Here is a 15575-nt window from a genome sequence, read left to right as displayed (position 1 = left end):
GGGCAGAGCGTCGCCCCTTGGTGGGCGTGCCGGGTGGATCCCGGTCGGGCGCATGCGGGAGTCTGTCTGACTGTCTCTCCCCGTTTCTAGTTTCAGAAAAATACAAAAAAAAAAAAAAATCCCTTATCCAAGTGCTCACTTTAGGTATATTCAGAGACTTTGAGATTATTTTTTCAAATGGCAAAGGAGTTTGGGGTGCAGGAGTAAATAAAGTAGGGAAAATATAGGCATATTTTCCCAAATATAAGTTCCCAAATATCACAGAAAGGCTGTCTCTGCACATTCACTGCAAAATGATTCCTTGCCATTCTCTTCTCATCAATTCTTCAGATTCTAGCCTTAACCTTCTCTCTAACTCATCCTTCCCATGTGGGATTGGAGGAGGAGGAAGAGAGAAAGTGAATTAATAACTTGTCACTCAACATCCAGACCATCTATTCTCATGGTTTTAGCGTGGATCGTGGGAAAGAATTCAGGCATAGGCATGGCTGTTCTGCTTTGGCAAAACAGAAAGCTGAGAGAAGACCCATTAGTTTAAAAGAAAATTCATTCCCAAACCCCCTCTACTATAAAAAGAGGTCATTCTAGTTCCTTCCACACTGTACAGTACAAGAGGAAAACAGTGGGGACATAGGTTCATTCACAATTTCAAGGAAACAACACTTGTCACATTTACATAGAAATAACCATGAAGAAAAGAAATCTCTAAGCCAAAAAAAAAGAGCTGCAGTATTCCTCTGGTTAGGTATGGTGGGATAATGGTTTTTATTACTGCTTTAAATAACGTAACCTAACTGGGTAGGGAAACACAAAGTTTGGGTCTCCTTAATTACAGCCTATAGGATAGCTAATAGAATCAATATCCATTGCTGATATTTAACATACCATACACTTTCAGTTTGTAGAGACCAATATCTATCAGTAAACCAACTGTAACTAGTTTCTTTCAACCAGTGGACAATTCATACTTGAAATTCAACCGTTAACAGTCAGAATGAGTCAGACTCAGCATTCTACGTTCAACAGAGACTTAAAGGAATATGTCAAAGGGAACACAGACACAGGTCAGCCCATCTTAATCAGCATCCCTGTCCCTGACATGCCAAAATCCCCATGGGATCCATTCATGTGTCCTATCTCCAACCATATCTTTTGGGTAATAGGTTCATCAATTTATCATGAAGTGACAAATCAGGAGGAGTAGCCAAGAGCTCAGCTTCTAGGAGCAGACAAACCTTGATTAAAGCCCCTGCTCTGCCATCAAAGGCAAGTCCTTTTACCTCTCTGGCCCCAGGTTGCTCATATACGAAATGTGGTATCACCTCACCAGGCCCCAGTGACGGAAGAATGAGAACATTCCTGTGCATCACCAAGCACAGTATCTGGGATATGAAAACAATCCATAGGGGTGTTACATTCTGAGAGGGCACAAGTTAGCACTTCCTTGTATGTGACTTAAACTTACCGCATTCTGGACACAGTGAACAATACCAGGCTCATCCCACCAAAGCTACTCCATCTCCATGCAGTTTCCATCCCACCCCTTTCTCCCGTCATTTTCAGAAGCTTTAACGTGACCTTCCCTCCTAAATACACACAATACCCACAAATTAAGTGACTCTGTGAGCAAAAGGATACTCACACTCCCCTGAAAATATTGTCCATCCTGGGTTGTGAGAAAATAGCTCTAACTTTTGCAGGAGATGATAACCGGAAACCTCTCTGGGTTTGTTGGAGGCTGTCTTACCATGGAGGGGGGTTTCCATCCATCTTTCCACCACGCAAAAGAAAGGATGGACCCTCTGACCTGGGTCATGATAACCAACAAACCAGGTAACAGGGTCGCATCAGAGTTGCTTTTCACTTATTTGCTTTTTAAACAAAATATAGGGTCAAGAAAGGAAGCAAGCAGGGCCAAAGAAAAGAACTAATGAGCAGCTTCTCAAAGAAAAGAAAAATAAAGCAAACAGGAAGAGTGCAGCTGAGGAGAAAGGACCCCAGTATGGGCTAAAGGAGACCAGCAGTTCAGCTCAACGGAAGTGAGCAATGGCCTACAAATCTCATAACCAGGAGAAACATCTCTCAGACATTTCCTGTGGGTGGGCCTCAGAGGTCACTGGCTGAGTAGCGAGCAAGTAGTTATCCAGGTTAACAACTTCCAATTAAAGCCAAAGAGGAATGTAATACAGGGGACCCATCATGAAAAGACTCCAGGCAGTGACTAAGTCAAGTCATAAAGGACCAGGTCATCAAATGATTTTTTTTTTAAAAAAGGGCCAGACAATAAATATTTTGGCTTTGTGGGACAAACAGTCTCCATCAAAACTATTCAACTCTACCATGAGGAGCGAAAGGCAACCATGAACAATATATACATGAATGAACCTAGCTGTGTTTCAATAAAACTTTATCTGTAGACACCGATTTTGCATTTTATACAATTTTCATGTGTCAGAAAATGTTATTCCTCTGATTTTTCCCCCCAATCTTAGTTCATGGGCTGAACTGAAAAACAGGTAGGGCTGGATGTGGCCCACAGGCTGTAATTGCCTACCCCTGGTTATGACCATGAACCCTGTGGTCAGACAAGCCTGGCTTTGCACCCTCTCTGCTGCTTACTGGCTACCCAACCATGAGCAAGTGAGTTCACTCACCGGAGCATCAGTTTTTTCCATTTGTGAACTGATGGTAGTGTAATAGAATTTATTCCCATAGAACTAATGTGTCATTCAAAAGCATAATACTTGGAAAGTGACTCCCAGAAAATACATTTTGATGATGATGATGATAGCATTGGGTGTAGGGGTGTGGGTTATGCTCAGCATCTAGATCTGCACATAACAGTCTTTTAAAAAAGGCTGATACTAACCCAACTCAAGGAGGGATGGGTAGAATAGAAAATAAAACAGATGACGGGAGTTCCACAAGTGCCCATGTAATACTTCAACTCAGAACTGAGCTGACTAAATTACGATGATTTGTGCTAGACAACCCGAACATCCCACAACTGTAGAAAGAAAGTTTCAAGGACTGCATACCAAACTGGATGAAGCAGCTCAGAAAAAGAAGACCATCTAAGTCAGGGGTCGGGAACCTATGGCTCGGGAGCCAGATGTAGCTCTTTTGATGGCTGTATCTGGCTCACAGACAAATCTTTAATAAAAAACAATAATATTAAAAATATAAAACATTCTCATGTATTACAATCCATTCATTTCCTACCGCTCATGTTCATGGTTGTGGGTGGCTGGAGCCAATCACAGCTGTCCTCCAGGACAACACCAAATCTTTATTGGATAATGCGTAACATATACGGGTCATTGTATGGCTCTCACGGAATTACATTTTAAAATATGTGGCGTTCATGGCTCTCTCAGCCAAAAAGGTTCCCGACCCCTGGTCTAAGTAGACAGAGTTGAAACAAAACCTACGGTGGAAGTGGACAGCAGTGACAGAGACAGTGGTCAAGGAGGAAGCAGGAACTCATTTCACTAGGGGATTATCCACGCAGAGTTCCCTGTTTTGTCGTAGGGCAGCCAGCTGTTAAAAACGTTCAAATTATCTCTGACAACTCTTCAGAGGCTCAAGTTCAAAGGTAACTTGCAAACCAGTTCTGGACACCAGCACAGAATGGAAGAATTCACTTCATCTCTATCCCATTAGATTCTTTGGACAACTCATCTTAGTTCTGCATATTTTTAAAAAGAAAAGTTAGTTAGCCAAGGATCCTGCAACCTTTAAATCTGTTTAGAGGGCATTGGTAGGAGAAATGACTCTTCTTCAACTGTCCTAAATTGCCTTTTATGCTATCCTTGCAATTTCCAAAAAATCAAGCAAGGATATAATGGGAATAGTAATGCAAACAAGGAAGCATAGGAAGAGATTTATATGATAATTTAGTTACCCCAAACCTTTTATGAAAGGTGGGGGGACATTATAGAGATCTGGTGGGAGGGGCATGATAGAGATCCCTATTCATGAAAAATACCATCATGGTCTGACATCCATTGAGCACCTATCATTTATAAGCACAGTGCTAAAAGAGATGCAAAGGAAAAAGTTAGCTACCCAGCAGGGGCTTTCAGAGATTGTCTGGAAAAAGTCAAACAAGGATTACAGTGGTTAAAACTTGCAGCTGTATAGGGTAGGCATAGGAATTACAATGAGAGCATTCGCAAAATATCCTTTGGCAGGGAACTGGTAAGAAAATTCACCGCCATGATTCACATATCATCATTTCTTAGGCATGGAAAAAAAACCCTACTGATTGTACCATAAGCCCCCTTGCCAATCTGCTCCCCACAAAAGCTACAAAAATAAAAAATGTGAAATATACTAAAGATTATGATGAAAAAAAATGTTTCTGCGAATGTGGATTACTAGTGTTGGAGTGTGGTTTAGTGAAAAGAATTTTGGGACAAAGTGTCAAGAGATATAAGTTCTACCTCTGGCAAAGCACTTCCTTCCAAGGCATCCACTGGCTCATTTGTTAAAAGATATGGTGGCACTACAAAACTTCTTTCACAGCTCTAAAATCTGTCACATATACATAATAATTAGGCACATTTACTATGGGAGGCTATGTTAAGGATTTGTTAAGTGTGACTGACTTATTTACTTGTGAGGTCATAAAAAGAGATCCTAATCTGAATTCCTCTAACAAATCTAGTAAACTAAAGTAAAACACCCTTTATGATTAAACATTGCACTTGAAAATAAAAAAAATTTTAAATTATTTTGCAAAATACACATAGTACAACCATATGCTATGTAACAATTATATATGAAACTACGGAAAAACTATTTTCACCTGTAGAGATAACTGAAAAATACAGAAATGTCCAGTAGTAAGTTATTTCCCAGACTGGAATTTTAATCAGATCATTGCATTTTCCTTATTATTTTCATACAGTTCTCAAAAGCGATAGACAGTATAACAAAATGAGTTTATAAAATATGTGATGTTTACATAAGACATTTCCATTAAAATTAAACTTAGAATTCACCAGCGAATATAACTGTTTAAATGCGTAGAACCCATCTTTCCACCCATGATTACTTCAGCTTTGCAATTTTGGAATGTTCTGACCTAACTTCGAAAATGTTTTGATACCCAATTTAAAAAATTTAAAGATACATTTTACGGGGAAAAAAATTTCAAATATATGAAACATAAATGTTTAAAAAAAGGAAGGGATATTCAACTTCTTGATTACTAAGAAAAGCAAATTAAAGTATTAGTACCTTTTATAGAATTGGTAGAGTTTTGTTTTTTTTTTAATTATTCTACCCAGGATGAAGAAAAGTAGGCTCTCTTTTCTGGGGAGCAATTATTTGGCAATATTTACCATGATATTTAAGAGGACAGAATAGACACTTGCAAACTGGTGGCAACAAGAATTAGTGTTACTAGCTCTCTGGAGGGCAATTTGGCAATATATCTATGCACGCCCTTTGACTTAGCACTTCCACTTCTAGGAATTCATCCTAAAGAGACAATAGAGCAGCCAAGATGTATATTCAGAGTATTCCTTGCAATTTTGTTTATAATTGTAAAAAAAAGAAAAAAATTAAAACTTTGAGAAAGTCCATTTGGAGATTAAGTGGCTACCTTTTTATAAACTAAAATAAGCAACTGTTAAAATGAATGAGGTAACTATATGAGGTAAAAAGATGATCAAGAGTATAAAGCAAGTTGCAAACTGTCATATATAGTGTGTAAAACAGCATGCATACCTATATACATATATATGTCTGTGCAAATGCAAGAGACAGTTGCCAAAACATTAACAGTAATTAGCTCTGGGTGGTATGACTGAGTGACTCTTATTTTCTTATTATAAATTTCTCTTTGGTTTGAATTTATTTTTCAGTGTATATATATATATCATTTTACAATAACTTCAAAAGCTATTTCTAAGAGGTAGAGAAGAAAATGGAGAGTGGAGAAGAACTGGATAACCATGGCAATTTAGTCTAAAGTCACAGCATGCACAATAACAGAAATTGGGATGATTATCATGGTAACAACTCATAATATTGAAAGTTAATAGCACCTCCATGTTCACTGCATTATTTACAATAGCCAAGATATGGAAATATGGAAACAATCAAAGTGTCCTCCAACAGATGTATGGATAAAAAAAGTGTGACATATAAAATTAATAAAATTTTTTAAATGTTAGATATACATATAATTTTAATATTCTATATATACAATGGAATATATTCAGCTGTAAAAAAAGAATGAAATCTTGCCATTTGCAACAACATGAATAGAAATTGAAGGTATTATGTTAAATGAAATAAGTCAGACAGAGAAAGACAAATACCATATGATCTCACTTACATGTGAAATCTAAAAAAGAGAAAGCGCAAAACCAAGTTAGTAGATGCACAGAACAGTTTGGCGGTTGCCACTGGTGGGGGTGGGCAAAATGGGTGAAAGTGGTCAAAAAGACACAAACTTCCAGTTATAACATAAATAAGTCATGGGGATGTACCCCACAGCATGGTGGCTACAGTTAATACTGTATTGCATATCTGAAATTTGCTAAGAGAGTAAAATCTTAAAAGTTCTCATCACAAATATAAAAATCTGTAACTAATACAGTGTGTCCGTAAAGTCATGGTGCACTTTTGACCGGTCACAGGAAAGCAACAAAAGATGATAGAAATATGAAATCTGCACCAAATAAAAGGAAAACCCTCCCAGTTTCTGTAGGATGATGTGGCAGCATGTGTGGACGGTACAGAGGAAAGTTCAGTGTGTTCTGTGGCTCGCTAAATTCGAATCCGTGACCAAAGTGCAACGTGAATATCGGCACATTTATAACAAAGCACCACCACATAGGAATAACATTACTCGGTGGGATAAGCAGTTGAAGAAAACTGGCAGTTTGGTGGACAAACCTCGTTTTGGTAGGCCATCAGTCAGTGACGAGTCTGTAAAGGCTATATGGGATAGCTACCTAAGGAGCCCTAAAAAAATCTGTGCGTGAGCCCACATCGAACTGCACTGAATAGGTATGAAACTGGGAGAGTTTTCCTTTTATTTGGTGCAGATTTCACATTTCTATCGTCTTTTGTTGCTTTCCTGTGACTGGTCAAAAGTGCACCATGACTTTACAGACACACTGTACAGTATATGGTGATGGATGTTAACTAGACTTGTGATCATTTCACAATATATACAAATATTGAACCATGTTATACACTTTGAATCTAATAGAATTTTGCATGTTAATTATTCCTCAGTTATTTTAAAAGTTAATAAACGCTATGGTTCTATTCAAATAAATACAAAAATGATTGGGATATTATAAACGCCGAAACAAATCAACTTGGAAATATTTCAGTGTATTGGTAAGTAAAACAAAAGGTAATATATATTAGTTTTAAACATACTTTGTATTCATATATATATATATATATATATACAAATATTCATATATGTATGTGTGTATAGATAGATAATAGATAGATAGATAGATAGATAGATAGATAGATAGATAGATAGACAGATATGAAAAGAAATGTCCAGAAGGATCTATGCCAAAAATGTACACTGCAGTAACTGGTGATTCTTACTTTACTTTTCTATATTTCTGGATATTTCTACAATGAACAAGTATTATTTATGGGTTTTTTTTTAAGTTTTGCATATATTCCTTATATACCTTTCAGATTTTAAAACACTGAAAAGTGGTTACAATAATACAAATCTAAGAAAAACCAAGGGATGAGAACCTTCACCATTTCCTCCAGCATGAAGTTGACCGCCAGAGACCCCCCGCCAGTCTGAACTGCTAGCAGCCACACCAATACAAAACGAGCTCAGGAAACCCAAGGTACCTATTCTGATTTTGTGTCCTGAGATGGACGAGGTTATAAAACATACTGGCTCAGATTACAGGCTAAGCATGACAAGTCCGTCTGATACGACCTAACGAAGGCATTTACAGAAAATGAGAAATGAACACATCTCATTTCCCTGGGAAGAATGAATTACAGAAGCAAAGAACCCATCGTAAGGTTAAGCCCCGCCTGCCACTCTCCAACACGCCTTTGGATTATGTCTCACACGCATTTCTCACGTCATGATTGACCTATAACTATATATTTTTAAAGGGTTTTTTTTTATTTTAAGTTATTTTAAAAGGTGAATATCTAATATTTACTATCTTAAACTAAGATAAGTTAGTATTTTTAAAAGGAGACTGGAGGAAAAGGTGAAAAACAGTACATTTTAACAGGGTCAAACTTTTTGCATACTTTCAGGTGAAAAGGCAGATGCCAGACCAGTCACTCTCCTCTCTCCCTCCCTCCCTCCCTCCCTCCTTCCCTGGGATCATTATGGCTGATAACAATAGTTTTTCTCTCCCGGGTAATGTAGATGACACATTTTTCCTGTAGCCTGTCTTCCTGTAAAGTGCAGGAATTCCTGCACTTTCTGGGTGCCCTTCCTGTTAACTTACATTTCAGATTTCCTCAAAAGGCATTCTACCACTTTAATATTTGAAAAATGTCAGCTCAACCCCAGACTGCTAATATAAACAAGCTGAAAAGCATACCACCTAAAGTTACAACAGTGGAAAACAAAATTTCTTTTTAAGAAATTCTTTCTCGGAATCTCACTGTTGGTAAAGCTGGAAAGAAGTAACCCAGTCCTTCCAGCTCCCAGGGAGTCTGTAATTCTTGTGCCTGTGCTATGCCTTAAATTAGAGGTCTGTAAAACCGAATTATAGTGATCTAGAAAGTTCGTAAAGGTCCTTGAATTGAACATGTTGTTAAATTCTTCAGTGCTAAGAGGTTGTATCCACCTTTCACTTTTCCTCCCATTTCATTTGGTTTTAGTGTTACAAAAAAGTTTGGTACTGCAAAAAATGTCTTAGCCATTTGAGAATACTGTAGCTGAATTAGGCCAATTCCACATTTAAAGTCCAGGCCAAGGTTCCTTTGCCATTTCTGAAATGATCACTTACTTCTTTCTATCAATAATTTTCCTTTTGGACAGGAACCCGAAGTTCACACCAGATGCACCTTCCAAATGGGACCCAATTAAGAAAACTACCTGATTGATCATGGGCATATCCATAATGGAAGTGTACCATGCTAATCTCTTTTAGCTTCCCAACTCAAAAACTGCTCTACTAGGAAAGAATTATGCCTTAGGAGTGTGTCCCAAAAAATGCAAATAGGAACCTGATTTACGGTAGTTTAGACCCTACAGTCCAAAGATAACATCACTATTAACACCACCTTCCTCATGAAACCTTCCTGCCTATCTCCCAGAAAAAAGATCACTTTTATATTTAAACTCCAACTTTGCCATTTTTCTTCAGTATCAATGCAATTTATCTTGTAACAAAATGACTTGCTTTCTTTTAGCAATACACGCTTTCTATCATCAACCACGTGGTAGGTCCCCTAATGCAAACGACTACATTTTAAAGTACTTTCTGAATGCACCTGAATCCTGTGCAGTGCGTGGTGATATATATTATATTATATAATATAATATAATATATACATACACACATATACATATATGTCATAATATATTTATACATATATTAAACTGAACTGAATGAGTGAATATATATCAATTACAAACTAACTAGATGCCATCTCTTTAATACATCAAAGCATGGAATGCCCCTTCTAAGCTGTTACTTCTCTGCTCAGTTAGGAGACTGTAGATGTCCTTTTTGTTAAGGAAACTCTGCAACTTAGAATGCCAAATACTAAGGTTCTTCAGCATTCAGCTTTTTAGATTTTCACGCTCCCCTAATACTCAAAGAAAAGCAGAGCCCCACCGCAAACTCTTGAAAACATAGATCACTTTTTTCTTGGGCTGAAATGTATGATTCCCGTCCAATAGAATTAAAAAGTGGCGCAACAACTCCCAAAAAAAGTGGCAGAAAGCTTATGAGACACTTTCATTTCAACACATTTACACTGCCTACCTCAGGTAGCCTAACTCACCTAATGCTTAAATGGCCTTTTCAATGCATACATTGTCACATGGCATATGCTTTCTCTACCTACGGTCAAGGATTTGTTCTGGAACAAGTGACTTAGGGTCCTAGAGCACCTGACAACACCACCTCAGCTCTCTGATGCCATGTCAGAAATTTCATATTTTTAATCCCCTCGCCAGCATGACATTAAGCCCTCCAAATAAAACTGTGTTTAAAAAAATAGAAAAGGAAAGAAAACAACCATAACCCTGAACTTCTGACATATTAGAGTTGACTAAATATATGCAATTACACTTGAAAGATTTCATTATAGTCGTTAATGAAATAAGATAGTCCCTCCACATTGGCATAATGCTTCTAAGGACAGTTTTTTCCCTAATGTTTGCCCCCACCCCAAGATGCAATGCATCTCCCAAATGTAAGACATAAAACATCAATGTCCTCGTCGCTGTTTCTAAATACCGTGAGTCAATAAGCAATTAGTATAAAGTGTGAAATCTCGGAAGAGAAAGACTTCTTGTCTGCTTCTTTCTTTGTACTATGCTATTATGCACACTTCACCTTTACTTCCTTTAAAAATCAAGAGTTGCTTAATGTTCAAAGCGTATCAATGGAAATTTAGCTAAATACTGGCACAGCACGGCTCACTCCCAAAGGAATCTAAGATTACATTAATTTCCTACTAGTTGAACTCAAGTTTTACCTTTCATCTTCACCCACAGACTTTTTAAAAGTTTGTATTTCTGTTGCACAGAAAATTACTTATAATATGCGTGCATACTAAAGAATTTTACACTTACATAAAGCATTGCACATTTAGACACTACCAACCTGCTCTATCTCTCCTGACTGTGCAAAAGGCAAAAAGAGCTCAGTAATCCTAGTAGAAGAATGCAAATAACGTCAATGCACAGCTGAACTGCAAGCCCTGCCTTACAGGAACTCTCTGTGTCTGCAAAAAAAAAAAGACACATACTAAACAGGAAATGCAACTGAGCTGTGGAAAACCTCAAACTTAAACATGCAATCGCTAGGCGAAAATTGCATCCATGCATTCATAAATGCATGCACAACACTTTGCATTTTTGCAATTAATGCAAATAGGCTCTTACCTTTCGACTGAGACATTTTCCCCTTTCCTTTGATGGGGGAGGGGAGCACAAAAGACTTTGCCTTGCTTCTCTTCTGTAGCTAGTTTTGCAACAAAGATGCAAGCTGCAGGCGTGCAATCTTCATGCAAGTGGAGTTTCTCTTGATCGATGCAGCAGATGGACTTTCAGGGAATCAAGATGGAAATGCACACCTTGCAAAATAGACTGGAAAGTGATTTTTCCCCCAGTTGCAACGTTAGGGAAGGCTGTGCTGCAGCTACATGATGGGCCAGGGCTGGCAGCTAAAAGCTCCAAACTTGGAACTGAGTATCTTGTGCGCAGACGTTCTTCCTGCGAGGGGCGCGGGGAGCCTCTGGGTAATGTAGTTCACGACTGAGTCCACAGGGCTCTGATTTAAGGAAACGTGGTTGCGCGGGTCGCTGAGCGAGGTGACTGGGTGCGACAAAGATTGCGCCCATATCAGAAGTCAGACACGTACACGGTAGTAAGTGGTGGGCGAAGAATGGCAAGGCCAAGGGGAGGGGGGCATTTTTATTATCGAAAAGCCCCTGAAACAACAGCTAAGAACATTATGTTAGCTAAAAGCTCTCGGATCGCTCAGAAAGTCGGTCTGGGTGTCTAGTATTTGCAGGGAGCACCTGTTGTTCTGGTCCTGCCTGAAGCTGTTTTTCTCTCTTACCTCCATTTTTTTAAAACATTTTTCTCGCACGGAGAATGTGTTGGTGGCTTGGCTGGCCAGTGGTAAGGTTACCTTTGCAACTGCAGAGAAGATTTCTAAATAGTAAGAAATGACCCACGTTGGTTATTTTAAAGTAACCTGAAACTCAGTAGTAGGGATGTGGGGGTGGGTTAGGGAGTTCTCATTTCTTGAAGGGTTAAAGAGGAAGTTCTGCTTTTTATATATCAAAGCTAACTTTATCAAAGTTAAAATGTTTAGAAGCTTTTTCTCACCTGGGGCGAGGAAAGTCCCTAACATAAGGGAGAAAAGTGGGTGGTAATCTTAAATTAACAATGGCAAATATTTGATCTGTTGAATTTCTTAAAATTAACAGACTTTTGTTGAGCTCTTGAGATGTGCCTGGCACCTTTCTGGGGCTTTGAGTCATTCACCCATTTGTCATTATTGCTCATGGCTAGGGTATGGATTGCAACAGAGGACAGAGATGCATAGACACTTCCATGCAGGGAAGGGAGAGGAGTGAGGAGGCGGGGGCTTAAATGAGCTCAGACTTCTACTTCACATAGTAGGACCAGACTCAAACATGTGCTTTTAAGGTACAGAGGGAAAGCCTTGGCTGGGTGTCTCTGTTGGTTAGGGTGTCTTCCAGATAGGCCAAGGTTGTAGGTTCGATCCCCCACCAGGGCAAGTACAAGAATCAACCAATGAATGCATAAATGGGTAGAACAACAAATCTCTTTCTCTCTCTCTCTCTCTCTCTCTCTCTCTCTTTAAAAAAATCCAAAAAGAGGAAAAAAGTAGAGGAAAGAATTGAGAATTTCATGCTTCTGAGGTATGAGCCAAGCACAGTGGAGGAATGAGGACAGCGTATTCAGGGAACACAAAGGATGTTGAATTGTCGGGTATATGAAAGGAGTGGGGGTGGTTGGAATTTATAGGTGAGGACTGTAGGGCCTTAAAGGCAGGCCTGGAGGTTTGAACTGTATCCTGCAGGTATTTGAGAGGTGGTGAGAGGATTTTTGAAAAGAGGCATGGCTTAATGAAAGCATTGTTTTAAGAAGATAAATTCTCCCTCTGCAATCAAGGTGGGCTGAAACTGGGAGAGGCAAGGGATAGGTCAAGTCAGTCTTGAAATGCAAAATGAGGCATGAGGCCCCTTGAAAGAAGATTCAGCTAGATTTGATGACGGCTGGTGAGAACTATTGGAATTTTCTGACGAGTTCCAGGAAATGAGGGCCTTCTGAGCAGTGGATGAATCTGAGTGAAGAAGGCCACCATGTCTCAGCTACAAATCAGCTCTTAAAAACAAATACACAACAGGTCATGGAACAAACATTAACTTCGATAAGTTGATCCTTTCTACTGACAGGATAGTGAACGAAAGTCATCATGTTCCTATCAATTTCTGCTCCTAAGAGGAAGGGCTTTCTGTCCCATGTGCACTAATGTGGGGACTTACTAGCTCACTTCACTGTCCTGGGCAAGTCCCTGCTGCCTCTCTCTTCCTTGCTTTCCTGCATGCTCTATCTCAGCACCTCTTTTTTTTTTTTCTTTTTTTTTTTTTGTGACAGTGACAGAGAGGGACAGACAGACAGGAACGGAAAGAGATGAGAAGTATCAGTTCTTCGTTGCGGCACCTCATTTATTCATTGATTGCTTTCTCAGATGTGCCTTGATGGGGAGGGTGCTACAGCAGAATGAGTAACCCCTTACTCAAGACAGCGACCTTGGGCTCAAGCCAGCGACCATGAGGTCATGTCTATGATCCCACGCTCAAGTCAGCAACCCTGCACTGAAGCTGGTGAGCTGGCACTCAAGTCGATGAGCCCGTGCTCAAGCTGGCGACCTCAGGGTTTCGAACCTGATTCCTCCTTGTCTCAGTCCAATGCTCTATCCACTGTGCCACTGCCTGGTCAGGCCTCAGCGCCTCCTTGAACCAGCATTTTTGTTTTTTTGTAAGTCTCATTTAACCAGGAGGCATGTGAATAAGTTGATCCATTGCAGTATATCTACTTCACTTCAAACATTCTCTGGTGGAGCACCTGCTTTGAGGCAGGCCCTAGGAGAGCATGTAGAGTCGCTTAGCCAAAAACAGAGCCCGAGCAGCCGCCTAGAGCTCCTTTTGATTTTCATTTTCTGTAGTCAGCAGCATTGCTCTTAAATTACCCCAGACTCCCTCTTTTATGGAAGAGCTCTAATCACAGCTTATCTGGTGCATTTTCCTGAGATCATTTGTGCTGGCCTATTCCCTGCAGAGGCATGCACAGTTCACAGCCGGCAAATGGATTAAGTTGTGAAAGTCAGTCAGAAATTCATATTCCCATAGAAACAATGATAGGTACAACAGTCAGCGCACAAATACACACGTGCACGTGCACAAAACACTTTTGACCCACCTGACCTGGCGGTGGCGCAGTGGATAGAGCATCGGACTGGGACGTGGAGGACTCAGGTTTGAAACCCCAAGCTCACCAGCTTGAGCGCAGGCTTATCTGATTTGAGCAAGGCTCACAAGCTTGAACCCAAGGTCACTTGAGCCCAAGGTTTCTGGCTTGAGCAAGGGGTCACCCACTCTGCTGTAGCTCCCCAACCCCCAGCGAAGACACAAATGAGAAAGCAATCAATGAAAAATTAAGGTGCCGCAAAGAAGAATTGATGCTTCTCATCTCCCTTCCTGTCTGTCCCTCTCTCTGTCTCTGTCAAAAAAACCCCAAAAACCTTTGACCCAAAAATGAGCTGAACCATACATATATTTTAAAACCAGCAAGATTTATCATTTTTCTTTCTGGGGAAAAATATACAGGGGTGGGCAAAGGTAGGTTTACAGTTATTCATATGGAAAATAATACAATAATAATAATACAAGATGTGGGAATTAATGCTTCCTCCTCCTCCCCTTCTCTCTCTCTCCTGTGTAGATAAAGCCTTAAAAAATTAAAAAATAATAATAATACAAGAATAAACTGTGTTTTGCATACTCACAACTCTAAACCTACTTTTGTTCCACCCTGTATTTTGAATTTGCATCAGGAAATCAACCTCTCTGTGAAATCTTTAATTTTAACTGTTTTTGTTCTTGCCTTGGGGGTAAAAGGTCTCCTCTGCTCACATTCCTGCTTGGAGAAAGGGGCTGTCCCTCTGTAGCACTGTGGTGGCCCTCTGCTCCTCTTGCCAGTTTGTGGCAATGCTCTTAGGTCAAGAATCCTGTCCACATTGGGAATTTGCAAGAGTGACAGCCCATCCGGTGTTTATCCTGAGGGGGAAGGCCTGTGCTCCTATCTCAAATGCCCTGTATTTGTCATTTCTGTTCTTCAGATCTTTCTAAAATGTAAGTTTGATGCACTCTCCCCCTGCTTCTAGTTAACCTTCAAGATCAATTCCAAACTCCTAGGCATGGTATAATTGGCTCCTCGAGACCTGCCCTGCTTACTTCCAGCCTCGTTTCTCAGCTGGTGTCGATGCTATAGTCAGGGTTTCTCCCTCCTTGCTTTGTAATCAGTACTCCCTCTGCCTGGCAATTCTTTTTCTTTTTCTACCTAGCTTGTTCTGATTCATCCATGAAGATATGGGTCAGCTGGCACTTTCTTTCCACCTTCTGTGACACATCACCTGGTGACCACCTTCAGTGGGAATGAAGTCTATTCCCTAATTGTGTAGCACCCTGCACACACCTCTCCTCAAACATTCATCATGAGGCTGACAGGTGTCCATTGACATATTTGCCTCCCCCAGAAGAATGGACTACTGAAGATCAGAGACTTGTGTACCCAGTGCCCAGTATCGAGCATATAATAGATACTC

General features: G+C 39.8%; 1 protein-coding gene across 1 annotated transcript in view; it reads right to left on the bottom strand.

Moving 5' to 3' along the window:
- The window catches only part of MAP2K6 (mitogen-activated protein kinase kinase 6), a 118177-nt gene extending 106792 nt beyond the window's left edge, over positions 1–11385 (bottom strand). Inside the window, exon 1 of the mRNA XM_066237370.1 lies at positions 11096–11385. Coding sequence (XP_066093467.1) covers positions 11096–11111 — 16 coding nt within the window. The 5' untranslated portion in view covers positions 11112–11385. The remainder of the gene's footprint in view (positions 1–11095) is intronic.
- Positions 11386–15575: the final 4190 nt, after the last annotated feature.

This window comes from Saccopteryx bilineata, chromosome 6 (assembly GCF_036850765.1).
Source record: "Saccopteryx bilineata isolate mSacBil1 chromosome 6, mSacBil1_pri_phased_curated, whole genome shotgun sequence".
Classification (NCBI taxonomy): Eukaryota; Metazoa; Chordata; class Mammalia; order Chiroptera; family Emballonuridae; genus Saccopteryx; species Saccopteryx bilineata.
This window is presented reverse-complemented; position numbering and strand designations above follow the sequence as displayed.